The 25869-nt window shown below is 47.6% G+C and overlaps 1 protein-coding gene across 1 annotated transcript; it reads left to right on the forward strand.

Annotated features, from left to right (window-relative positions):
* Positions 1-69: 69 nt before the first annotated feature.
* Tmem176a (transmembrane protein 176A) lies at positions 70-3747 on the forward strand. The gene is made up of 7 exons (XM_041640718.1): positions 70-158; positions 715-912; positions 1139-1249; positions 2234-2290; positions 2396-2614; positions 3052-3162; positions 3484-3747. Exons 2-7 carry the CDS (start codon positions 715-717, stop codon positions 3523-3525), a joined length of 738 nt encoding a protein of 245 aa, XP_041496652.1. The 5' UTR covers positions 70-158; the 3' UTR covers positions 3526-3747.
* The last annotated feature ends 22122 nt before the right edge of the window (positions 3748-25869 follow it).

Genomic DNA, 25869 nt, shown 5'->3' on the forward strand with positions numbered 1-25869 from the left:
TGCCAGGAAGTGCTAAAGTCTGGTCATCCTCCCTCCCCTTCTGGCTCCCACCCAATTTCTTCCACCTCCCCAGGCTGAGGTTCTCAACTACAGCCAGCTCCTCCCTGTGTCCCCCGGCCTTCCCTGCTGCATACTCCCCTGGACCCAGAGGAAAGCAGGTAAGACCGCCCATCCTGTCTCATCCTGAGCCATGCAGCACAAACCCTTTCCCAGTACACCAGCTCCTTCCATTTCAGCTCCCATAGAGCTTGCCAGGGGAATGGGCACACTGAGATAGGCCCCCAGGAACAGGTGTGGCTTCTATCTCTGCCACTCAGTCCTGTGGGGACAGGGTCAGTCAGTGCTAAGTGCTCATTCAAGGAGACAGAGGTGAACCCCGGGACCCTATAGGGAAGAGATATTGAAGCAGAAGCTTAATGGGTCTCTGGGGAGCGCTGTTGATGAGGCTTGGACTATAGTCGGGAGTGAAGTGGAGGGATAAGGCAGATGGGTACTGTTTGGTCTAGACACCAGGTCCCTGAAGACCTTTTTGCGGGGGGGGCGGGGGGGGGGAGAACAAAGTAAATGTGGGGTGAAGAGAGAGCATGCTTCCCTGACAGGCAACTCCCCAAAAGAGACCAGGGGTACAGCTCCAAAACCAGGGAACTTCCCAACTCCAATAAGCCTGAAAACCTGCCAAATATTCCTTCCTGTTGTTCATTTTCTCCCTCACAGATGATGTCCTCAGACATGGAGACTGAAAACGTCAGTGAGGTGGCCCCTGAGGCCCCACAACCCACCCACATTAACGTTCACATCACCCAGGAGTCTGTCCTGGCCAAACTCCTGCTGGCCGGATGGTCAGCACTACAACTCCCAGCATCTGCCTCGTCCAGGGGTCTAGACAGCAGCAGGTTTCTGGTGACCTCCTGGGTGAGAGTAGCTACATGCTTCGTGAGCTGAGGAGGGACAGCCAGCCAGGCTAAGGAACGGTCCTTTTTCTTGCCTGCCACACTTGCCTCTGGCCTCCCTCTCTGCCTAAGATATTGAGCTGGTTTGTTCGTCTTAGTAGAAATCGGTCCAAACTCAGCAATCAGTTGCAAGTTAACAGGTGGGCCCACTGCTCACGAGCTGTGTTCTCAAGTCTTCTCTCTTCCAGGTGGTACAGATTGTGCTGGGGCTTCTGAGTGTGGTTCTGGGTGGAATCCTCTGCATCTGCCAGTATTTAGCCATGAATACCTCAGGAGCGCCCTTCTGGACCGGGATCGTGGTGAGCATGAAGGTCCCACGGCTGTCAGAGGGATGAAGTTCTCTTCACTTTCTTCATGCCACCACCATTGATGTGGCATCAAGAGTGTGTAGCCAAGCAGACCTGACCATGTAGGCCAGTTTGGTGCTTGTGTAGATGACAGGAGTGAGGCAACTCTGTCTCTTGCCCCATGCTGCTCCCAGCACACTGACAGCCACTCCTCGTCGTCAATGGCTGTCATCGGTTAGGGCTCTAAGGGTTCACCCATCTCTGATGTCTGCCTCGAGACAGGGGAAGTAGAGCATGGCAGGCGGGGAGCATCTTCTACCTCCCTTTACTCCTCCAATGGGATCCGACATGCTGCTATCTCTAATGACAGCTGGTTGGGTTGGGCATGGAGGGTAGAGAACTTTCTGACAGGCACACACACTCAGAACAGCAAAAAACACACACTCATTCACTGAGAACAGAGATGAAAGGAACTTCGCTAATCCTCCCAATGGCAAAAATAGACGGATTAATTCTAGAATAGTCAAATAGGGTCAGGACCCATGTGTCCATGGTGTGCACCAGACTTCCTGTTCTTCTGCCAGAGGGGCCCAATACCAGCTAGTGCAGGTGTCTGGACCCGAGGCTGCCTAAAGTCACATCCTGCATGGACAGCTCTTCTAACAACTTGGGACTTTGATCCACAAGATCCCCGGTCCTCCGAACTTTCATCAGGAATCTGGTGCGTTTTCAAAAGAAGACTGTAGGGACAGACAAGAAGGTTCACACATGGCTTAGCCACGAGCACCTAGGTGTCACTCAAACAGTGTCCTACGCCCTCACCGATGAGCTCCAGGCTCATCGCCCTGCACAGTCACTCCACTGCAGACAATGCAGATAGAATGGTATAGGCCGTGTGGCTGGCACTACAGATAAGAGTCACAGGAGAAATAAGGCAGGGAATTAGTGGGCATTTGTCTTTCCTATGCTGACTCTTCTTGTTCATTCTCTTCCCAGGCTATGCTGGCTGGAGCTGTTGCCTTCCTTCACAAGAAACGTGGGGGTGCCTGCTGGGTGAGTTTAGGACCAGGCAAGACCCACACTCGACCCTCCTGCCCCATCACACACAAGCTGGGTAGTTCTGAATCTTCAATGTCTTCTATTTCTTCCTCTCTCTAGGCCCTGTTGAGGACACTTCTTGTGCTGGCAAATTTCTGCATGGCTGTGGCTGCCATTGTTCTTGGAGCTAGTGAGTTCCACATTTACCGATACTATCTCAGAGATAATGTCTGTGCAACCCGCCCTTCAGATTTCCGGCCCCCCCGGTCCCCCAGCACCCCATCTCCAGAGGAAACTGATAGGATAAGCCTGTGCATATTCTACGTAAGCATGCTAAAGGTAAGTGGCCGTGGAGAAGGGCAGCTGCAGACACTGGCAGGGAGACAAAAATGGCTGGGAAAAGGTACCCCTCCCCCTAGTCTTGGTGATTGTTCCTAAAGATGCAGGACTGAGCCAACCAGAAACTGTTCCCACTGCTGCTGGCATGACATAGGAATACTACTAGTCACAAGTGACCCAGGGTTGCAAGTATGGCAAGGGTTACCAACATGTATGCCCTCCTTGAGGTTGTCACTTACTTCAAAACTCAACTTCTGAGGAGAGTGGGAAACATTTCTGATGAATTCTACCCCCTGGACCCATGATCCCTCTGTAGTCCAGAAGCTGTAGACTTTGGAGATGAGGGATAGAAAGTGACCCTTGTCTGGAGAGAGAATGGAAAGGGGCAGGACCATGGCCATCACTCCAGCACCCTTGTCTTTGTCCTGTGTTCCCAGCCCCTGCTCATAAGTCTCCAGGCAATGCTCTTGGGTGTCTGGGTGCTGCTGCTCCTGGCTTCTCTCATCCCTGTGTGTGTTTACCTCTGGAAAAGATTCTTCACAAAGGCGGTAAGTCCCTACGCCATGTGTTTGGGGCAGCGGCATGTTCAGATGAGACATCAATGCTTAGGGAAGAAGGGGACCATTATATGAGTCCCAGGAAGAGTCATGTCTTTCTGTCCCATTCCACAAGGTCCGTTTCCAACCACTGTTCCTATCTAGGAAGCCATAGAAGGCCACATCTATCCCAGGCCTGTGGAGCTTTTTGTCATGGGTCCTATGCAGTTGAGATTGGCTCTGCCTGGCTCCAGAACTAGCTGGCCTAGAGCACAGGACCCTGCTGTCCCTTCTCTCCCTGCCACTAACATCTTGCCCTGGCCTCTTTCTTAGAAAACAGACGAGAAGAAACTGCTGGGTGCAAATGTGATCTAGCCCTGCCTCTCCCTTGCTCTGGACCTCCCTCCTTCTGAAGCCTGAAAGAAGAGTTGGACAAGAGCAAATAGACCCTACCCCACCGACAGGGCATGGCTCCTGCCTGGCTCCACCCAGCTTTGCTGTTGCTCACAGCAGCCCTCGCTCATTTCTCTCCACCTTCACCATCCCATGTTCCTTCTCAGGCAGTGACTTGATAATAAAGTCTCACGGCATTGGCTGCAGATTCTTGCTTTGTCACTCCAAGGAGTTCTCATTGGCTGGGAAGCAGGGCAAGGTAAGGACAGTAAGCCTACGATGCGCCTCACATAGCTGCAGCCTCCTACCCACGTCTAGACTCACACAACCTGAAAACAACTGACTGGGTGGGCTGGGTGCAGGAGTAGAGACTCTGCCCCCCAGATCCTGATATAAGAAGATGGGTGTCTGGCAGTTGGATGGATGGCTTCTCATTTTCACTGTTGAGCAAAATCAAGACACAGACAGCATAACACCAAGATACAAACATTCCAGAAATCTCATTTATTTATTTATTTATTTTGGGGCTGTTTAAGATAGAGACTTCCAGGCTGAAATTGAATTCATGATCCTCCTGTCTCCATCTCCTGAGTACTGGGATCACAGTTGTGTGTACTGCCATCCTGGCTCTGAAAACTTTTTTTTTTCAAGTTAGTGATCCAATGATATGGTGAAATAAACCCCAAATTAATTTATCCCTTAAAAATACCGAAAACTAGACAACATATGACTCATATATTTAAAAATTCCATGGGTGTGTGTGTGTGTGTGTGTGCGTGTGTGTGTATAAAGATAATATCAAGATAATAAGAACAACCTTAAAGGCCATAATAAAGGCAGGGGATGGATCCAGAGCACTGTCTTGAGTTGGTCTTATGTCAATGTGCCATGAACACCTGCACATTTGGGGTTCCTCCTGCAGGGCCTAAAGGATCAGCATGTGTCTGTATTTGTGGATAACCTAGAGCATCAAGAAGATATACCCTAGAATTAAGGCCAGGAAGACATTCTAGGAGGGCTCTAGGGAAACACAGTGTTGCTTCTGACATTCCCCTCTGGTGAGAGGCCACCCACCACCCTCTGGGGAGAGGCCACCCACCACCCTCTGGTGAGAGGTGCAGGCCCGTTTCTGCCAGAGGAGCCCTTGTAAGGCTCTGAGATGAATTTTCCTGAAAGCTAGACATTGGGGTGCCCTCTCTCTCCACTAGAATAGACTCCACTAGTCAAGATTCCTGAGTGGGAGGTAAGAGGGAGCAGGTGTTCTCTTACAATCCCATTGCTTGCATAAGCTAGGCAAGCTCATACTGTGGAATCTGCTGAGGCATACAAATCCACCCAATCAGCAAAAGAACATTCTAAAAGCCAAATAAAATCAGAGCTGCCCACTGTGATGAAGAGGGTGGGGGAGAAGAGGAGGCTGAGAAAGCCGTGGCCAAAGAGGGTTCTGAAGATGGGGCTGACGTCAGCAGGCAGAAGATCCATGAGGGTGGACAGCAACAAAACCAACAAAATTAAACTTCAAAACCAGAAGGCCACTGTGACCTCTTCACCCTCCACTTCCCGTCTCAGAATCAAAATGTGGTCACAAACACGAAGATTCACCCAACCCACTTGACCTGCAGATGCTGTGCAAACTCAACCACCGCAGCGCGAGTTTGCAACAGGAAAGGAAAGACCCAGAATTTCCAAGATCCTGTTTTTCTATTCTTCTTAAAGCTACTTTAAAGGGAACTTGGCGTTTCTCGTCTGTTTCTCATCTGTTCGTACAGATTGCTAGAGATTGCAACTCAGGTGACCAAACCGGCTTTCAGAATATTCTGTGCCCCACAGCTTCACTGTCTTTACCTACAGTGTGACCATGCTCATTATACTCTCAAAGAAGGAAAATAAAATCTTGCTTTAAAAAAAAAGTCCTAGGGGCCGGAGAGATGGCTCAGTGTTGAAAGTGTGTACCGCTCTTGAGCTTTGTTCCAATCACCCACATCAGGCAACTCACTGTTGCTCTGGCTCCGGGGGATCTGACACCATCTGCTGGCTTCTGTGGGCACTGCACTCACGTGCAAATACCCACACGAACACACACACACACTCACGTGCAAATACCCCCCACACACACACACAGTTTTTAAATTACCCCCTTTTTTCTCCTTCCTGTCTATCAGGAAGTGAGGAGCATTTCTGCCACACACTCCTGCTGCCATGATGTTCTGTCCCAGTGATAAGCAGCAATGGGTGAAGCTCCGGGGCCCAGATTTTTCCTCCTTAAGTAACAAAAAGTAAAACAATGGCAAAAATAATCCTGTTCCAAGCATTCCAAGGACCTCTCCTTACTAGAACAGAGTTCGCTAATTAAAATAACCTTCTTCCTTCAAGTTTTTAGAACAGGCATTAGGAAAACCCATCTGAACAGTCAGCAGGGTTGGCCTATGCAAACACTGTGGAAGGTGTGTCTTCAGAGCACAGGGACAGCCATCAATGAGCCACTGGCAGAGGCTGGCATCATTCCCCCATTTTCATTCTTTCTCTAGCCCCTGTAATATGCATCCTGGACATTGATTGGGTACTTTACTGTTCAGGATGAAGACTGAGTTTCCCAGTGTCCTTTGGTGAGTGGATTCTAGAGAGCGGATTAGGAATTAGTCCTACGTATACCTCCTGGGACGCACATAGGAGGCAGATCCCCTCTGCTCACCTTTCTGGCCTTGGAACAAGCCACACTGGGGTGACATCACAATAGAGAAGGAAAGCACACACAACACGGGGATCCTGAGGAGCCGAGTAAGATGTCTGTACGAGAGGCAAACTTGTGTTAGTTTGTGTGTTCTGTCAGAAGCCATTTCCACCGCACGAAGAGTGGCAGCTGAGCTTGTCCAGACGTCACACTGTAGACAAATATCCGTCATTTCAAAGACGATGAAGATCGGGGCTGGAGCGATGGCTCCACTGCTCTTTGAGAGGACCCAGGACTGATTTTCAGTGCCTACATGGTGGCTCACAGTTCCAAATGATCTGAGACTCTCTTCTGTCCCCTGTAGGCACCAGGCATGAACATGGTGGACACACGTACCCACAGACAAATCCACACACAAAATAAAAATAAATAAAATTTAAAACATTACAAAAAAATTAGTGTCTTCCCAAGAAGGAGCTGTGAGGCCTGCCTGACGACAGCTCACTGCAGCTGGGGACAGACCGTAGCAAGCGCAGGTGGGAAAGGTATGGACAGGACAGAGCTCATAGGAAGACATGCGGACTCGTGTTCCACTTGACTGCTCTCCATGCATGCACAGCCCTCCCTAGCTTCCCCTGCAGCCACTGAGGATGCTCATAGCGCCCTCAGAAATGCTCTTTAGTCTCTTGTAGTGTGATGAGTGAGAGGCCAGCCAGGGTGCCTCTATGGCTACATGCCTTGCAGTCCCTGATACAGCCTCAACAGCCACCTCAGGTAAGAGTTCTTGGCTCCCCAGGCCTGCACTTCCCTTGTGCTTCTCCCTCTCCACCCGCAGAGACTCCCGGGAAAGCTGGACAGCTCTCTGAATAGCGACCTTTCTGAGCTCTCATCTGTGCGCTGCTTCTCACTGCTTCTAAATCAAAGGGCGTGTTGCTTCCACCAGTACATCTCCCAGGGCAAAGGCAAAGGCAGGAGGATATGTAACGTGGACATCAGAATGGCAGTCTCCTTGCTGCAAAGGTGAGCGAAAGGGAAGGGAAGAGACTGGCCTGTGAAAACACAGAGGGGTCTACAGTCATGATCAGCTCCTCACTTTTAACCCAGGAGGGGCATATGTGTTACTAATGAAACTGTACACATGTTTATACCCTCTACTGCGTGAACTTCATCGTCGCAGCACAAACCGCACACCACAATTACAGAAGTGAGGGCTTGTGGGAAAGTCATTCATTGCGTCAGTTAACACATCATCACACAAACGTTCTGCACCACAGCAATAACACTTCAATAGTGCATGGTCACGCCCAACCTCAGCAGAGAACGTCTGATAAAGTAGGTTATTACAGTGGTTCCCACACATACAAATCCCTATGATGTTTATAATTGGGTTCGTTATCACAGTCACAAAAAAGGAGAAAAGAACAATGTGTGGACACTTGGAATTTGGGTTTTAGTTCTAATGGATTATGACTTTATGGGCCTTATGAATACAGATATTGAAACATAACCACAAAGTCATAGGAAAAACTAAGTTAACAAGAATGGCAAATAGTCAAGTGAAAGTTTAGCAGAATACCAAATAAAGAATCAGAATGTCAGGAATCAGTTCATGCCTTCCATTAAGGACTCCGAGTGTTAATGGCCTAAATTTTCCAGGCAAAAGGCAAAGACTAGCAGATTGAATTTAAAAACACAACCCATCTAGTTGTGGCCCACAAGAAACACACTCCGCTATCACAGATGAACACAGTTTTAGGGTACTGTGGATGGGAACTGACATCCTAAGCCAATGGAAGTAGAAAACAAACCAGTACAGCCATACTAAAAATCTAACTAATTAGACTTCAAACGAAAATTATTCAGAGGGAGAAAAAATCCATCAAGAGGATATTGCAATTCTAAACATAGATGAATCTAACATCAATTAACCTGATATGATAAAACGAGCAATACTGGCTGTAAAGCCACAGACTGACCGCAACCCAATAATAATCTATAGTTCCCACATCCTTCTTGCACTGATCATCCAGAGCCATAGAAACAAACCAAACACAATATTAATCCATGATCCCTCCATCCTTCTTACACCAATAGACTGATGATCATCCAGAGTCAAACCAAGTTCTCAAATCAGTAATACAAAATTTCATGCCAGGAAATAGAAACAGGAGAGAGCTAAATGAAGCCAAGGGAGGCAGAAAAAAGGCAAAACAGGAAACAGGATATTAGAGGGAGGAAAACCCATGATGCGAGAAGCTGGCCATGAAAAGGATCACTGAGTTGACAGGTGAACAGCACGAAAGCAAGAGCGACAACAAACACAACCAGAGAAACTCCACAAGTTAGCAGAGACCGAACACCCCACTCTGTGGGGTCGGGAAGTCGCACAGCGACTGGAAAAGCCAGGTTGGCAGTTCCTTAAACATTCCAGCCCACATCGTACATTTCAGTGGCTCCACTCCTGGGTATTTATCCTAGAAAACTAAAGCTTATATAACCCTGCATCGGAGTGTTCATGGCAGCTCTCTTCATGATTGTTCTCAGACTAGAAGAACCCAAATATCCTTCCCTAAGAAAAACCACAAACAAGCTCTCAGACGGTCACTCACTAGTGTGTTACTCAGAAAAGAAAGAACAGGGTGGATCTAGAAAAAAACATACTGGGTGAGGTAACCCAGACCCAGAAGGACAAATATCACATGTACTCACTCAGAAGTGGCTTTTAGACATAAAGCAAAGAAAAAACAGCCTACAATTCACAACCCCAGAGAACCTAGACAACAAAGAGGGCCCTAAGAGAGACATGCATGGATCTACATAGGAAGGAAAAGACAAGATCTCCTGAGTAAATTGGAAGTGTAGGGATCAAAGGGGAGGGAAGAATGGAAGAGAGGAGGAAGGGAGGGGAGAGGAGAAAAATGTATAGCTCAATTAAAAACAATTAAAAAAAAGAAAAATACCAATACTTTACAATGGGAAGAAATTAGAGAAAAGAGAACATATTCTATCAAAGGATATTAAGTACGATGGCAACCAATTTCCAACATGGGTAATTTTTTTTTATTTTCATGTGAACACAAAGAAAAATATTTACTTTGTATGCAAGAACTGGAAATATGAATATTGAAATTTTAAAAAATCGTTCTTTTAAAAAAGGAAAAAAGAATAGGGCAGAGGAGATGGTTCTGTTGGTAAAGGGTTTGCAGAGCAAGCAGGAAGCTGAGCTTGAGTCTCAGTGCCCACATAAAATGGTAGGTGTGGCAGTGCATTTCTGCATCCCCAGTGCTGGGGAGGCTGAGATGCAAAGAGTCAAGCTGATGCTGGCCACACCACTGTGTGGTCCAGAGAGACCTTCTCTTTGAAGTGTGGAGGGCAACTAAAGAAGACACTTGGCCTCTGCCTTCCATATACACATGCCTACACATACAAAACAACACATGAAGAAAGTAAACAAAAATAAAGAGAGAAGCTCTCTGGGTGTGGTGGCAGGTGTCTATTATCTTTGCTCTTGGGAGGCTGAGGCAGGATTGTGAGTTTGAGCCTGGCCTGGGCTGCAAAGCCCAGTGTAAAATTAAATCAAACGACTGAGGAGCACAAGGCACAACATATCTTAAGGTCATTTTAGCGAAGGGGACAGTCCCGGAAGGATGCATATCACATGGTTCCTTGTAAGGCTGGAGAACTAATGACTTCCTGAGGAGGAGGCTGTACCTGCAGAAGGAACTTCACAGGGAGAATTGGGGGTGATGGGATAGCCCTAGGCCCATGGTTCAAGTCTATTCATTGTTAAAATTCACAGACCTATACACAGAAGAAGGGAAAAGTGAGTTTTACTAAACAGTCATCGATGCATATGAAATTGTTGCCCTGTCTCTCTCTCCACATCTATTATGACGGTAATCACAAAGTCTCCACAAGCTAATTTTTGAGCACTTCATCCCTAGCTAGCAGTGCCATACTGCAAGGTTGCAGATTCTTGGAATAGGGCCGGCAGAAGTGTGTCCCTAGGGGTAGGTCTTTGCAAGTTACACCCAGTCGCTGGCTCCTGGCCCTCTCACTCTGCTTCCTGGCCCACCGTGATATGACGAATCTACACATACTGCTCCCACTGTGAACCCAGCCACCCCACAAACCTTCAAACCTTCCTCAGCACGATGACTAAAACCCTGTGAAGTCGTGAGCCCAGAGAACTCTTTCCTCCTTCAAGATGGTTCTGTCAGACACGGTGAAGCAAAGAGACCAATACAACACTCCAAGTCCTTCCCAAATGTGTGTGCTCACCTTCCGGATCCAGACAGGAACCCCGGGGCTGAGACTTTGGCTGCATTTTTAGATGCACAAATTGCTTTTGATTTATTTATTTATAAATACCAGATAAGAATGGCATGGCATGATTTAACAGAAAAGAACACCAGAGATCCAGGATTTTCTGGATCTGCAGGGGAGAAGCAGGGCAGTGGAGGGGACTAACAATGAGGAGCAAGGCGGGGCGGGAGATGGAAGGCAGGATCAGGCTGCATATGGTCAGTAGCTCCCCAAGTCTGGAACTCTCCGGAGGCCTTAAACAAAGCAGCTTGCCAGATCCTGCCAGTAAAAGGCCACTTCCTAGCAGAACAATTTGATTGACATTTGTTTAACTGAATGTTTACAGTCTGGCCACAAAAGGGCGGATGCCGAAGCCAAAGCCACACCATTTTCAAAAGCCTGGAAAGGAGGTACGACACCAGTGGCTGCCACAGCTTCACTGTGCAGTGCTCGTCACGGAAATGTGTGCTTAAAGATCTGTGACCGATGCGTTCACAAACAGAAATAAAGTTGAATTTAAATCCAAATGTCTTGCTCCTTCCCTTACTTGAATCCTTTGCTGCTAGCATCCAGATGTGACTAAACCTGCCATCTAGTGGCTATTAAAAAAACAAGCAATCAAACAAACCAAAACAAAACAACAAAAACCTGAGAAGGGGAGTTGATTGGAAAACACAGCGGCAGCTCTTTCTTTTTTTAATTGATTTTTATTGAGCTCTACATTTTTCCCTGCTCCCTCCCTGCCTCTCCCCTCTCTTCCTATCCTTTCCCAAGGTCCCCACGTTCCCAATTTATTCAGGAGATCTTGTCTTTTTCTACTTCCCATGTAAATTAGATCGATGTATGTCTCACTTAGGGTCCTCATTGTTGTCTAGGTTCTCTGGAATTGTGATATGTGGGCTGGTTTTCTTTGCTTTATGTCTAAAAGTCACTTAAGAGTGAGTACATGTGATAATTGTCTTTCTGTGTCTGGGTTACCTCACTCAAAATGATGTTGTCTAGCTCCATCTATTTGCCTGCAAAGTTCAAGATGTTGTTATTGTTGTTGTTGTTGTTGTTATTATTATTGTTGTTGTTATTATTATTATTATTATTATTATTATTATTATTATTATTTTGCTGCAACTCTCAAAAGTACTCACTTCCTGACTGAGCAATCGTCTCCTAGTGCTTCCTGTGTGGAAGGTCCCATTAGCCCTGGAAATTCAAGGAAGATAGGTTGTGCTGGCTCCTGTGGATGCTGAGAAGCAAGGCTTCCCCCTCCCAGGCACCCATTGTATCTCAGCCAGCTGTTGGAGCTGAGCCCCAGTCCCAGATTTAGAGAGCAGGGAAAGTTTTCCTACTGTTCCATTATCTTCCACCCATTTCCTCCTAATCCACCCCACTCGCCTTGGAATACACAATTCAGGGAGTGGGTTCTCTAGCTCTAAGGGGGAGTCACCCCCACCACAGCTCACCCTTCTGCAGCATCCACAGAGCCTCAGCTCAGTCCTGCTCTGACCCAGACCCACATCTCATGGAGAGGACCCTTCACCCAAAGGAAGGAAATGCAAGTCTGAAGGGTCTTCCTGACAATAGTCACCTCCCTCCCACCACCGGAGAGACTGTCCCCACACCAGTGGAAGCAGTGTAAACAAAGGCCAAGAGAAGACCTTGAGAACACAGCCCCAAGTGTCCATCTGGTCACATTCACCCTCGAGACACAGGTCTAACCAGGACACAAAAGCACCAACCCTAAAATGAGGTGCTGATAAAGTTCATTGCACTGGAAGCTGAAACACCTGATCCCCAAAATGAACAAAGGAAATGAAGAGATATTCCACCCAGTGTCAGAGGGTGTCTGTAAGCACGTGATTAACAAGGGACAGGTATTCAGACGCTGTGAGTGGAACTGTGTGAAATTGCCACTTGAGTGGGTTCAAGACGGTAAAGCCACTGACTACCTCATAGGGAGAGTTCATATAGCATCAGGGCAGATGATGCCCCAGAAAACATAGCCAAGATCTGAACAGACGCTGGACACCAGAGGGAATCCAAATGGCCAAGAAACACAGGAAATATATTCAATAGTATCGACACCGAATAGGGTTAAATTACAACCACAGTAAGAAAACATAAACCAAATACAACAAATGCAAATTTAACAGAAGAAAACATCCCGTCTGAGATTATCAAGGGATGGTAAGGATCATGCAATGAGCAGTCACGCCCCTGGCAGGAACTGGTGTAGTCACACTGAAAAGTCACAGCACACTAGTATAAAGTTGCAACCTGCCACTGATGACTTCACCAACACGCTCTGGAACAGACCCACCAACCCCCCACACATCAATGCGATCATAGATCACAGTGGGCAATACCCCCAATCCAGAAGCAAACCATCGGTAAAATGCATATGTCAGTTGTAGATTTCCAGAGGGAAAAAAACACATGAAATTGAGCAAAACATAAAAGATATACAAGCACACCTTCCTAAGCCTGGATGGAGGGGGGAGGGCCTTGGACTTCCCACAGGGTATGGTACCCTGCCCTCTCTTAGGACTGGGGGAGGGGGAGGGTGAATGGGGGAACAGGAGGGAAATGGGAGGAGGGGAGGAAGTGGAAATTTTGAATAGTATTATTTATAAAGCAATAAAAAATTTTTTAAAAAAGATATACAAGCAGTCACCTTCACTAAGATTCTGTTTGTATAAGGGTCAACACAAGCAAAGCCAGTTTGTATCTGGGAATGCATCCAGAAGCTGGTCCGGAGCAAGGGAAAGAAAATGCATGCAGGTCATGTGTATCAGTTGTGGGAGGAGGAAAAAAGACCTGGAACAATGAGCCATCTCTTGATTTGCTTTGTGTTTGTCCACAGGACCTCAAATCTATGTTTACTTTTCATTTACGTATATCTCATTATTAAAAGGTAATGAACACAAAATTCTATGGGGGTCAAAGGTTTCTGGACAAACCCTGCAGACAAAAGGATGGAAATTCCACTGGAGCAGGGGAGTAGGTCGTGTAAAAGTTTACAGATTGTCCTCTGAATTGAACATCCGAAATAAGCCAGGAGAGGTTTGTTACTCGGGATACTGGGGCAAGAGGATTGTAAGCAAGTCCAAGACTTGCCTAGACTACATATTTGAGTTCAAGGCTAACCTAGGCAATATTTGAGAACTTGTCTCAAGGTAGATAAAAACCCATCTCTGTTCCTACCCCCCTGGCAGGTGAACGAACAGAGACATTTAGGAAAGCGGTACTGTTTCAGTGAGCTTAAGGAACACCCTGTCAGTCCATACTATGGAGAAGTCAATGTCTGCTACTAAGCCTGCATACAGCAGAGCCCTAAATATTTGAGGGAATCCTAAATCCAACAGTAAGGTTGTCAAATTCTTTGACTCTGCCCCGCTCGGACACAGGGGGGAGCTGTTCTCCTCATACAGAAGACCGGTTTTTTACCGCGGCTCCAGCTCCTGTTGGCTGCTACAGAGTGAGTGGCAGGCAGATTGGCTATGAAAATATGGGCCCCGACAGAGAGGGCTGAAACTTTGGGGACTCCAAACTCAGCAGAGCTTCTCCCGGCGTCCAGCCTCTCTCCTCAGAGCCCAGGCTGGAGAAGGGGCCTGCACCTCCACCCTCGGTGTTGGGAAAGAGGAGGCGCCGGGCGGGCGCGGTCCCTCTGTGTTCTATGGCTGTTCCTTGCTGGAGCAGTAGGCCCATGGATTTCTGTGTTTGCCCAACAGGAGGCCCAGCCTACTTTTCTTTCTTTCTTTCTTTCTTTCTTTCTTTCTTTCTTTCTCTCTCTCTCTCTCTCTCTCTCTCTCCCTCTCCCCCTCTCTCCCTCCCTCCCTTCCTTTCTTTTTCTTCCTTCCTTCCTTCCTTCCTTCCTTTCTTCTTTTAATTATTATTTTACATATTGATCCCTGTTCCCTCTCCCTCACCTCCTCCCGCACCCCACCTTCCTCCCACCCCGCCCTCCATCCACTCCTCAGAGAGGGTGAGGCCTCTCATGGGGAGTCAAAGTCTGTCACATCCTTTGAGGGAGGACCAAGGCCCTTCCTGTAGCCACTTCCCCTTCCCCTGGATGTGTGGTACTTGCACCTCTCCCCTCAGCCTAGCCTGTCTCTAGTTGTTCCCACTGAGTTGTCTGTCATCCAGTACTACCTTGACTAGCTTCCGTGTCCAGCCGGCTTGGAAAATTAGGCCATTCTAAAATGGAACCGGCTTCCTCAACACCCTATCACCCTAAAAGAGCGTTGCTGGATGGTAGCACCACGGAGTACAGAAATCCTGTTGGACTCTCTTCTTTCCTTAGGGGTGGCATTTCATTTGTTGGTTTTGAGTTCAGGACCCCTCTATAGCCTAGGCTGGCTGAGGCTTCACAGCTGGCTTTCAGCCTTTGTTTCCCAAGTGGTGGGTTACAGGTGTGAGTCACCATGCCAGATCTCGGGTACTCCTGTCCCAGGCTTTCTGCCAAACTTTTTGTCTTCAGCTCGTGGTCATGAACACCAATCAGGCTGTACCCTGGAGACTTGGTGCATAGACCTTCTTAGAAAGAAAAAGAAAGTTTGGAGTTTGCGGGCTACAGACGCACTTGAGATTCCTGTGACCAGTAAACCCAGCTGTAGCTTTCTTTTGGGACACCAGAACTATTCTTCATGGGACAAACTGAGGACAGGAAGTAGAAGTAGAAAATGTCTCTTGGGAGCCTAGTGACTGCCACTCCAGAGAAAGAGTGTGTCCTGACTTTGTCACCTGCCCCCATGGCTCTGGAGAACAGGGGTGCCGTGTCCTTGTTCATGAGTGCAATTGCCTTCATTCATGCTTAGATAGGAGAACAGAGGTATTCCTGGTGATTTTTGGTGGTGGTATTTCTCAGCATACCTGCCTTCCAGCCAGCTCTCTCTGCCCTGCACCTGAAAGGTTGGCTTTTAGGGACTCCATTCAGGCCCACATTGACTTGGGGTTCAGCCTGTAGGTAGCTTGGCAGCTGAATAAGCTCCAGTCGCTTCCTCTGCGCGGGGCGAACATCTAGTGTGACTCTGCTAGGCAGAACACATCTGTCCAGCCAGAGGTGAAATTGACACCAATCGCTGCCAGGCCTGGGTGCTCTACAGCCCTTGCCAATTTCCTCAACCTTGCTCCTTTCTGTTCTGCCTGCAAGGACTCCATCTGCCTCCTAATAGGACCCCGCTGGGCACACTGAGGCTTCTTTTCCTTCACCTTCATTCTCTTTTGAACGTGGGACTGATCCCACTTCCTGTACCCACATATAAAGATAACGCCTGGAGCCAGCCTCCGAGCTAAGCTCAGTGACACAGAGGTGAGAGACACAAAGGGAAGCAGCTGACCACCGGGCCTGGCGAGTCTAGGATGAAGGTCAGCAGCTGGTGGGGACAGGGAGGAATGAACACGTGGAGCATTCCAGTCATAGACCTCCAGGCACAAGGCAGGGAAGATTCCAGGCAGCTGTGGGGAAACCAAAGGAGGCCACGTAGTCGGTACTGCAGGGACTAGCTAGAGTCAGTACACTCAGGGACACTGTTGGGGGCCGGAGTCTGGAAGCAGATGGTTGGGTTTCCACTGCGGAAAGCTCGTTCTGCCAAGGACAGGAGAGAGGGGTGGCAAGCTTGGAAACAAGGAGGCCAGTAGGGGATGCTTCTGGGATACAGGTGGACACAAACAAACCAGAACAAATACGAGAGTAGCTGGTGGGAGAGAAAAACGAAGTTCCCAGGAACCTGCTGTTGGGCACCCTTGCAATCCCAGCACTGTGGGGTCTGGAGACTGGAGGCTGCATTGTGAGTCCTCAGCCAGCCTGGGCTACAGAGTAAAACCATCTTCAGACACACGCACGCCCCCCACCACCATCAACAACAGCAAACACCGTTGCCTAGTACACTGGGAGCAGGAAGGGAAGAAGGGTGAGTCTGGAAACCTCTTCCAGATGGCTGGCCACAGCGTTTGTCCACCACCAGAGAGGCAATGCATTCCATTCAGTGAGGCAATTGCCTGTGGGATGGGCTAAGTGCAAAGGAAAGGAAACCCGCTAGGAAGCTGGAACTGCAGTGCCGAGTTCCCAACAGTCCAGACTCGCCTGTGCGTTCCCTTCCTTATTTGTGTTATATGTCTGAGTGTTCGGCATTCACACGTGTATGCACCACCTGTGTGCCTAGTGCCCATGCAGGTCAGAAGAAGGACTTCAGATCCCCTGAGACTGAAGTTATAGACATCTGTGAGTCGCCCTGCGGGTGCTGGCTCCAAAAGAGCAAGCAGCCAGTAATCTTAACTGCTGAGCCATCTCTCCAGCGAGCTGTCTGGCAGAATATGGCGCCTGCTGGTCGTTTTGAAGACCTGCAGAACAGTATGAGCCAGGAGTGCAGACAAGCTTCCCGTGTGCCTGTGCTCTGCTGTTGGCGAAGAAGCAGGTGGCCGACAGTCACAACACCGACCATGTCAGCAGCACTGTCGGCCATCAGGCACTGTACCAGGAACTCTGTGGAGAATACTTCCACCCCATGTCTTAGAGTGTTCTCGGCAGCCCTATGAGCCTCCAGCTTAGGACACTTCAGTAACTTGCTCCCAGGCCACCACCTAGAAAATGTCTTCACAGGTAGGAATCTAAACACCCGCCAAAACTCAAGCTCTTGGGAGGTTCCTTAATCCTTCCCTTGAACAAACGGTCCAGTTGCTGTCTGTTCAGAGACTTCATTTCCCCCTTCAGAACAGGAACCTTAACAGTGGAGACTCAGATTCACTGCCTTTCCTGCCTCCTGCTGTCTGTCAAGTCCGTATTTGTTGCAGGAGTTCTGAGCTTTTCACCCGCCTCCAAAGGATGAGACTGTCAAAAGCAGCTCTTGATGACGTTCCAAGTGATCATCACAAAGGTCGGTGTGGGAGCTAGGCATGATGCTGCAGTCCTGTAACCCCAGCACCTGGAAGACAGGGTCAGGGAAATCACCAGAAGTCTGAGGCCAGCCTGGACTATATAACCAGACCCTGTCTCAAAAATAGGGAAAAAAGTGGAAAAAAACATCCATTCTGGGGTGCACCTTGCACCCTGACAAGTAAAAACACCAACCAAATACATTTTGCTCTGTTTGCTTTACACACACACACATACACACACACCCATTTGTCCCTTTATCCATCGGAGCCAGGTGCAAATATCTAAAATTACCTGGAAGAGTAGTTCTTTTGTATATCATTTCCATATTTGTTTCAGTTCTTTTAAAAATGTTTTTTAGGTAAAAAAATCAAGATCAGATGCACATCTTGTGTGCAGTGTGTTCCCATTCTAGCGACTGAAGTAAATGACCACAGTCTGTTTCACAAATTGATATATATTTACTGTCCTAGTAGGTCCAGAATTAGCCCTGCTGGGTCAAAGTCCAGGTATCAGGAGGGCTGGTTCCTCCTGGAGGCTCCAGGGAGATCATCCATCTCTGTGTTTGTTCCCTGGCATGTGACCCCCTTTGTCACAGCACAGACACAGCTTCTATAGTTCCCTTGCCTCTGACTACTGCGTGACTTCCTGCTTTCTTCTTATAACGATAGCTCAGGCTGCCCTCCCTATCTCAAGGGCTTCAGGGTAATCACAGCTGGGAAGCATCTGTCATGTGAGGGACATGGTCACAAGTTCTGGATACCCAGATGTGGTCACCCTGGGCGTTGTTCCACCTCCCCCGCATCATTTATTGTGTACAAATATTCACACTGGGGATCCCAAACTGCCCTCGGGATGCTGAATACTTCATCACCCCGGGAAAGTTCTCTCAGGCCCCTTCCCAGGAAGTTGTCTCTCACTGTACCCACCAGAGACAAACACTTCCTTCTGAAATGAAATAGTAGCACTTCAACCTTTGAATCTGGCTTCCCCTACTTAGCAAAGCGTCACTGGGACTGGTCCAGGCTGTGCCTAGCAGAGACACGTTGTTTCTTTTGATTGCTGAGTAATAGTCCAGCTGGACAGACCTTAGTCAACTTACCCTGCCACTCTTCTGTCGATGGCATTATGATCTTTGTTGCTGACATTGCTTGTCCCTTGGCCTATAATAACCTCCTTACCACTGACCTGTGTTCCTAGCACAAAGCCACACCCATAGGCCTCACAAGACCCAGTATGAAGTGTCTTTGGAAAACACACTGTAAATCAGTGCCACACCTAAGTTCAGGGAACTGCTCCCTCCTCCCTACCCTGCACATACTCTGGTCTCCGTCCTTGACCATTGTATGATCCCTACTTGTTTCTGACTCCTGTTACTGGAGCCCACACCACAATGGGCAGAGCCAGGGTTTTCTCACTCTGCCTTATATTTGAGGCAGCCTCGGGTGGAAGAGTTGTAGAGCTGGCGAATTGAAACTAATTCTAGCATTCTTGTCGTTAATGCAATGCTTCTCATGTGTTATAAATGAAATGTCCCCATGAAGTACAAAGCACAGAACAAGTGTTTGTGGAAGATGTGGATGAGGGGACTGTAAAATGGCGATAAAGATGGTCATGGACCATGAAGCCAGTTTCTTTTCATTCTTAAAGGATGGAGAGACCCTCTTTGTCTCAAACACTGACAAGAGCACGAGAGACAGTCAGGGAGTGAGCCCGCTCCACCTTGTCCTACTTTGCTTTCCATGGCTGTGATCAGCGCTGTGGCCAAAAGCCACAGGGGGTGAGAGGGTTGATTTTGTCCTACACTTTACAGACAAGGAAAGCCAAGGCAGGAACTCAAGCAGGGCGGGAACCTGGAATGAGGACTTGAAGCAGAGGCCATGGAGGTGTGCTATATACTGGCCAGCTGTCCATGGGGCATTCAGGTTGACTTTTTATACAACCCAAGATCCCATGCCCAGGGGTGGGTCCACTCATCTCAATCATTGCTTAGAATATGCCCCCACAAACTTGCCTAAATGTCAGACTAAAGGCTAAACAACTGAGAGTGCCCCCCTCCTAGATGACTCTAGCTTGTGTCAAATTGACAAGCGCTAACTGACACAATTGACTTGTCAGTTAGACCGACGAACACATGACTGTTGAACTACAGCAAGATGTCATGTGAGCATGAAAACACAGCACACCCTTTTAAGTCCCACAGTCTTTAAATTTTTCAACACTATAAAACTCCAAGTTCTCTTTTAAAATCCAATGTCTCTTAACCGTGGATTTCTATGAACTCAAAATGAGTTACATGCTTTCTCAATCCGAGAGGGAAGAATTAGAGCACAGTTACAGTCAGATCAAAGCAAACCTCAAGCCCAGAGTGTATATAGCTCAGAATGTAACACCTAGAACTCCCTCATGATCCTTTGGGCTCTGAAGGACTGGGCAGCCCCCGCCCCCCCACACCTCTACAGCTCTGCCATGCACATACAGCTTGTCACGTAGACTCGGGCTGAGTGGATTCCACACTTGCCCTACCCTTAGTGGTCACCCCCCATAGTCTTCTCACGTCCACATCCCACAATGCCATATGCTGGAGTCTCTATTGCACTTCCATCCGTGGCAATTTTCCTTACAGAGATTCCAACCCTGCTCCATGGCGCCAAGGTGCAACTTCTCCCCATGACCACTTCAACCCTAGGGTCTTCACAGCAGCTGAGCCTGCACTTTCACCTCTGGCCTCCCCTGGCCTCTTATATTCCAAGTCTCAGCTGCTCTCCCTCACCTCTCCCACCCCACAGTTTTCAGTACCATGTGGGAGATTCTTATACTTTACCAAGTTTGGCTGCCAGCTTGCGATACAACTTATCACCCTCTGAGCCACATCCTCTGCGTGCTGACCATGAGGAAACACTCCCCAGAAGGTTCCACCTCAGTGATGCTGGTCTCTTATCAATCACAGAACAGCAGGCTCTCTAGCCTTTGGGATCCGAAACATACCAACCGCCCACCTAGGTTTTCAGACATTCAGCCCCAGACTAAGTGCTTGTGTTGGTTCCCTGGTCCTGGACCCTTTGGAATTGGACCAGCATCCCTGAGTCTTCAGTTTACTGATGACTTGACAGGGAACTTCTCAACCTCTGTAACTGCATAAGCCAATCCCTCTAAGAAATTCTTCCTCACAGCTTTCTCTCTCCCTCTGCCAAATCCCTTTGTAAACAAGGATGGTTCTAGGTGTGTATATATATTCAAGGACATGCAAACTTAATGACTTCTTTAATCTCATAGACCTAAAAATGTTGAGGTCATCACTCCTAAATGCAGATGGCACTGACTGTCCATGGTGTGTTTGCAAAATATATGCAAAATAAATGTCCCTGGGTGCCCCTGATCTGTCACTTATAGGATGACAGAGGTTGATGACTCAGCTTATCATGTTTGTGATCATTGGTAGAGAACCAATGGACATGGTAACACTGGCTGCTCCCAGCACCACAGGACAGAGGGAGAAAGGAGAAGAAGGACCATGAAGATGTAGCCCTGCCTGCAAGCTTCTAGATGTGCCCTGGGCTGAACCCTCCTTTTACCACAGGCTGAGACTTCTGAAAACCAAGTGCATGTCTATTGTGTAGTTCACCGAGTTACAGTGAATGCTGGATGCTCAGCTTCTGAGCATATCCACAGTGCAGATGGGTTGAGAAAAATTGAGATTGTGCAAGTTCGGGTGGGGTTGTGTCGAAAGATCTGGAAGAAGCTGGAGTCAAAATTTCTGAATTTTCTGAATTCTGTTAAGTCTTGCTTATGAATGGCAATGGTTTATCTGCTCCCACTGCTCCTTGCATCCCATCAGCAATGACCTATGATAGAGTGGGATCAGCTTTTCTACCTGTGTCTAGGGGGCTAGGCCTGCCGGCACTGCCTTGGAAACCATGTTGAGACTCTCTAGGACCCAGTCTCACTGCTCCACTCTGTTTCTAGACCTACAAGTTAAAGTTAAGCAGGCCTCTAAAGCTGGGACACAAAGTCCGACTCATGAGGAGATGTGTTCTGATCCAAAAGAACTATCTGAGTTTTTAAATTTATACCAACACAAACACAGGGACTAGGCCTGTCGATGTAATGGTATGAGATACTTGTGGAAGGAACACAAATGTGGGTCTATCTGAAGTTATTGATATGCTCCCCAAGAGAGCGAGTATGTGTTTAATAATGTAGATCAGGGATTTAGGATAAGGCTAACAGTTTGACTGCTTGGCTAAAACATAGGCCAAAAGGTGAGCCAGTATGAGCAAGTTAGAAAGGTCTTATCTTGGGCTAGCATGGAAAGGATTCAAAGGTGTAGGGAATTGCAATGCCACCATGGAGTCATCAGTGTCCTCCAACATACTGGAAACATACTCCTGACCAATGCTCTTTAAACAGAGCCACAGCACCTTGAAGAGCTCTCTGAACACTCTTCTCTGCTGAACAGATCTTACTGTGATGGCTGCCACTCAGTTGGAAATGAAATGAGAATGATTTGAGCTGAGGATGATAGGGACCAAGCGCTGACACTCCAGAATAAAAGGCACAGAGGACATGATTACAGAAATAGATATAAAAGTCAAAGCAACGATCAGAGCATGCTCAATTGTGGAGACCTCTGGAACTGAGCTGAATGTACTGTTCCTAGGGGAAAAACAGATAAGATGTCTCCTGGGTTCGTGTTCAATCTGGACAAGCAGAAAGTTTTCACATCAGTTGAACAATGCTATACCTCAGGTCTAAGAGACAGAGGATCGGTGGTACTCAATCAGTTACCAGAACCTAGAGAATGATGGCCCCACACACTAACTATGCATTTATACTGTTAATCTCTCTCCCAGGCTTTGTCAAAGGAAACTGTGTAACTGTGCATTTGGGGACAAAGAAATAATCACACTCTTAGAGAAGTACTGGTTCTGGACCAACACTGATTTCTTGAGACCCAAAGCATCATAGAGCACCCAGCCAGTGTAGAGCCTTATGAAGGTCAGATGAAGTTTCCGCTAAGCCGACTCACAGTGTGGAAAGTGGGCCCATGACCCATTCCATCCTGTGGTCACTTCTCCAGTGCTGGAATGGATAGCCAGAATAGATTTCCTTAGCAGCTGACAGATTCCCCGCACTGATTCTGTAGGCTGTGGAGTAAGGGCTGTTGTGGAAAAGTAGAGAGTCTTTACAGCAGCCTCTAAATGGGAGACGAATTCTTGACAAGGTTGTAGAGTCAGTATCACCATCAAGGCCTTAAAAACACATTGCTTTTTAAACACCCACGCCACATCTCCATACAGTTCCCTATTGGCTCGTACAAAAGACAGACAGATGAGCTCTCGAGTCTGACAATGGTATACGCTTAACTAAGCAGCGACTCCAATTGCAGCTGCTGCACCAGCTGCAATGTCGTCGCCTGAGTAGATGAACACAACCCCAGGTGCTTGCTTATGCATTCATGGATCTGACAAGCACCTTTTTTGTCATCTCTACCCACAATGTCCACCAGACAGCTTAACTCGGTTGACAGAAACAGATATGCCCTCACCACTCAACCTCGGGGATGGATCACCTCTCTAGCCTGATGTCACAGTTTAGTCCTTAGGGAACTGACTGCCTTCTGCTGCCACAAGATGTTACTGACTCATTATATTGATGAAGCAATGCTGGCTGGACCTGGTGAGCATTAAACAGCATCCGTCCTGGGCTCATTAGTAAAACACTTGTATGTCTTCTTACGCCCACGTTACTGAACCCCATATGAATCCACGAAGCCAATTTCTGATGCAAACTGCATGAGGGTCTTTGTTTAGCAAGATTAAGCTCAGACCACAAACTTCTAACACACCAATGCAGTGGGTCAGGAGAGAGTACAGTCCAGAGTTCAGAGAAAGACAAGAGTTTGAAGGGGAAAGGTAGAAGGGGAAGAGGTGAGGAGAAGGAGAGGGTTGAGGAGAACTTGAGGGAATGGGATAGTCGAGATGGAGGAAGGACAGATGTGAGAGCAAGGAAAGATATATTTTGATTGAGGGAGCCATTATGGGGTTAGCAAGAAACTTGGATCTAGAAAAATTCCCAGCTAAGACCCTAAGCAAGAGAGGAGAGGGTGCCAGAACTGGCTTTGCCCTGTAGTTAGACTGGTGATTATCTTAAGTATCACCATAGAACCTTCATCAAGCAACTGATGAAAACAGAAGCAGAGACCCATATCAGAGCACTGGACTGAGCTCCCAAAGTTCAGTTGAAGAGTAGAAAGAATGAGAATATGAGCAAAGAGGTCAAGACCATGAAGGGTTCACCCACTGAAATAGTTTACCCGAGTTAATGGGAGCTCACCAACTCCCATTGGACTTTCCAGCTGGACTGGAAAGGAACAAGCATAGAACTAAACTAGTCCCTCTGAATGTGGCTGACAGTTGTTTGGCTGGGGCAGACTGAGGGGCCATTGGCAGTGACACTGGGATTTATTTGTACTGCATGTACTGGCTTTGTGGGATCTTATTGTCTTTGGATGGATACCTTGCTTAGCCTAGATGTAGTAGGGAGGGCCTTGGACCTTCCACAAAGCAAAGTGCCTTAACTTCTCTTCGGATTAGATGGGGGTGGGGAGGGAAGGTGTGTGGAGGGAATGGGAGGAGGGGAGGGGGTTACCTCACTCAGGATAGTGTTTGCTAATTCCATCCATTTGCATGCAAAATTCAAGATGTCATTGTTTTTTACCGCTGAGTAGTACTCTAATGTGTAAATGTGCCACATTTTCTTTATCCATTCTTCAATTGAGGGGCATCTAGGTTGTTTCCAGGTTCTAGCTATTACAAATAATGCTGCTATTAACAAAGTTGAACAAATGCTTTTGTAGTATGATTGAGCATCTTTTGGGAATATGCCCAAGAGTAGTATTGCTGGATCCTGAGGTTGGTTGATTCCTGATTTTCTGAGAAACCGCCATATTGATTTCCAAAGTGGTTGTACAAGTTTGCATTCCCATCAGCAATGGATGAGTGTTCCCATTACTCCACATCCTATCCAGCATAAGCTATCATTAATGTTTTGGATCTTAGCCATTCTGACAAGTGTAAGATGGTACCTCAAAGTTGTTTTGATTTGCATTTCCCTGATAGCTAAGCATGTCAAACATTTCCTTAAGTATCTTTTGGCCATTTGAAATTCTTCTGTTGAGAATTCTGTTTAGTTCAGTACCCCATTTTTTAATTGGGTTATGTGGAATTTTTTTAAAATTTTTTATTGAGAAAAAGAAAAAAAAAGTTTCTGCCTCCTCTCAGCCTCCCATTTCCCTCCCCCTCCTCCCACCCTTATCCCCCTCCCCCCACTCCTCTCCCCCTCCCTCTCCAGGCCATAGAGCAGTCAGGGTTCCCTGCCCTGTGGAAAGTCCAAGGTCTGCCCCCCTCCATCCATGTCTAGGAAGGTGAACATCCAAACTGGCTAGGCTCCCACAAAGCCAGAACATGAAGTAGGATCAAAACCCCTTGCCATTGTCCTTGACTTCTCAGCAGCCCTCATTGTTAGCCATGTTCAGAGAGTCCGGTTTTATCCCATGCTTTTTCAGTCACAGTCCAGCTGGCCTTGGTGAGCTCCCAATAGATCAGCCCCACTGTCTCAGTGGGTGGGTGCACCCCTCATGGTCCTGACTTCCTTGCTCATGTTCTCCCTCCTTCTGCTCCTCATTTGGGACTTTGGGGGCTCAGTCCGGTGCTCCAGTGTGGGTCTCTGTCTCTATCTCCATCTATCACCAGATGAAGGGTCTATGGTGCTATGCAAGATATTTGTCAGTATTGCTATAGGATGGGGTCATTTCAGGTTCCCTATCCTCAGCTGCCCAAGGAACTAACTGGGGACATCGCCTTGGGCTCCTGGGAGCCCCTCTAGGTTCAAGTCTCTTGCCAACCCTAAGGTGGCTCCCTTAACTAAGATTTGTGCTTCCCTGCTCCCCTATCCAACCTTCCTTTATCCCAATCATCCTGTTTCCCCAAGTTCCCCCATCCCCCCCTTCTCACTTTTCTCTCCCCATCTCCCCTTACCCCCATCCCACCCCACCCCCAAGATCCCAATTTTCTTCCTGGCAATTTTGTCTACTTCCCATAGCCAGGAGGATAACTATATGTTTTTCTTTGGGTTCACCTTCTTATTTAGCTTCTTTAGGATCACCACTCTAGACTCCGTGACCTTTACTTATGGCTAGAATCCAATTATGAGTGAGTACATCCCATGTTCATCTTTTTGGGTCTGGGTTACCTCACTCAGGATAGTGTTTTCTATTTCCATCCATTTGCATGCAAAATTCTAGAAGTCATTGTTTTTTACCGCAGTGTAGTACTCTAATGTGTATATATTCCACACTTTCTTCATCCATTCTTCCATTGAAGGACATCTCGGTTGTTTCCAGGTTCTGGCTATTACAAATAATACTGCTATGAACATAGTTGAACAAATGCTTTTGTCATATGATAGGGCATCTTTTGGG

Source organism: Microtus oregoni, unplaced genomic scaffold (assembly GCF_018167655.1).
Source record: "Microtus oregoni isolate MIOR12 unplaced genomic scaffold, Mior012 000064F_ref0000363, whole genome shotgun sequence".
NCBI classification, from domain to species: Eukaryota; Metazoa; Chordata; class Mammalia; order Rodentia; family Cricetidae; genus Microtus; species Microtus oregoni.

Coding starts and splice junctions, on each gene's coding strand:
- Tmem176a (XM_041640718.1), top strand. CDS start 715: ATGATGTCCTCAGACATGGAGACTGAAAACGTCAGTGAGGTGGCCCCT. Junction 1,250..2,233: donor CCTTCTGGACCGGGATCGTG/GTGAGCATGAAG, acceptor TTCTCTTCCCAG/GCTATGCTGGCTGGAGCTGT. Junction 3,163..3,483: donor AAAGATTCTTCACAAAGGCG/GTAAGTCCCTAC, acceptor CCTCTTTCTTAG/AAAACAGACGAGAAGAAACT.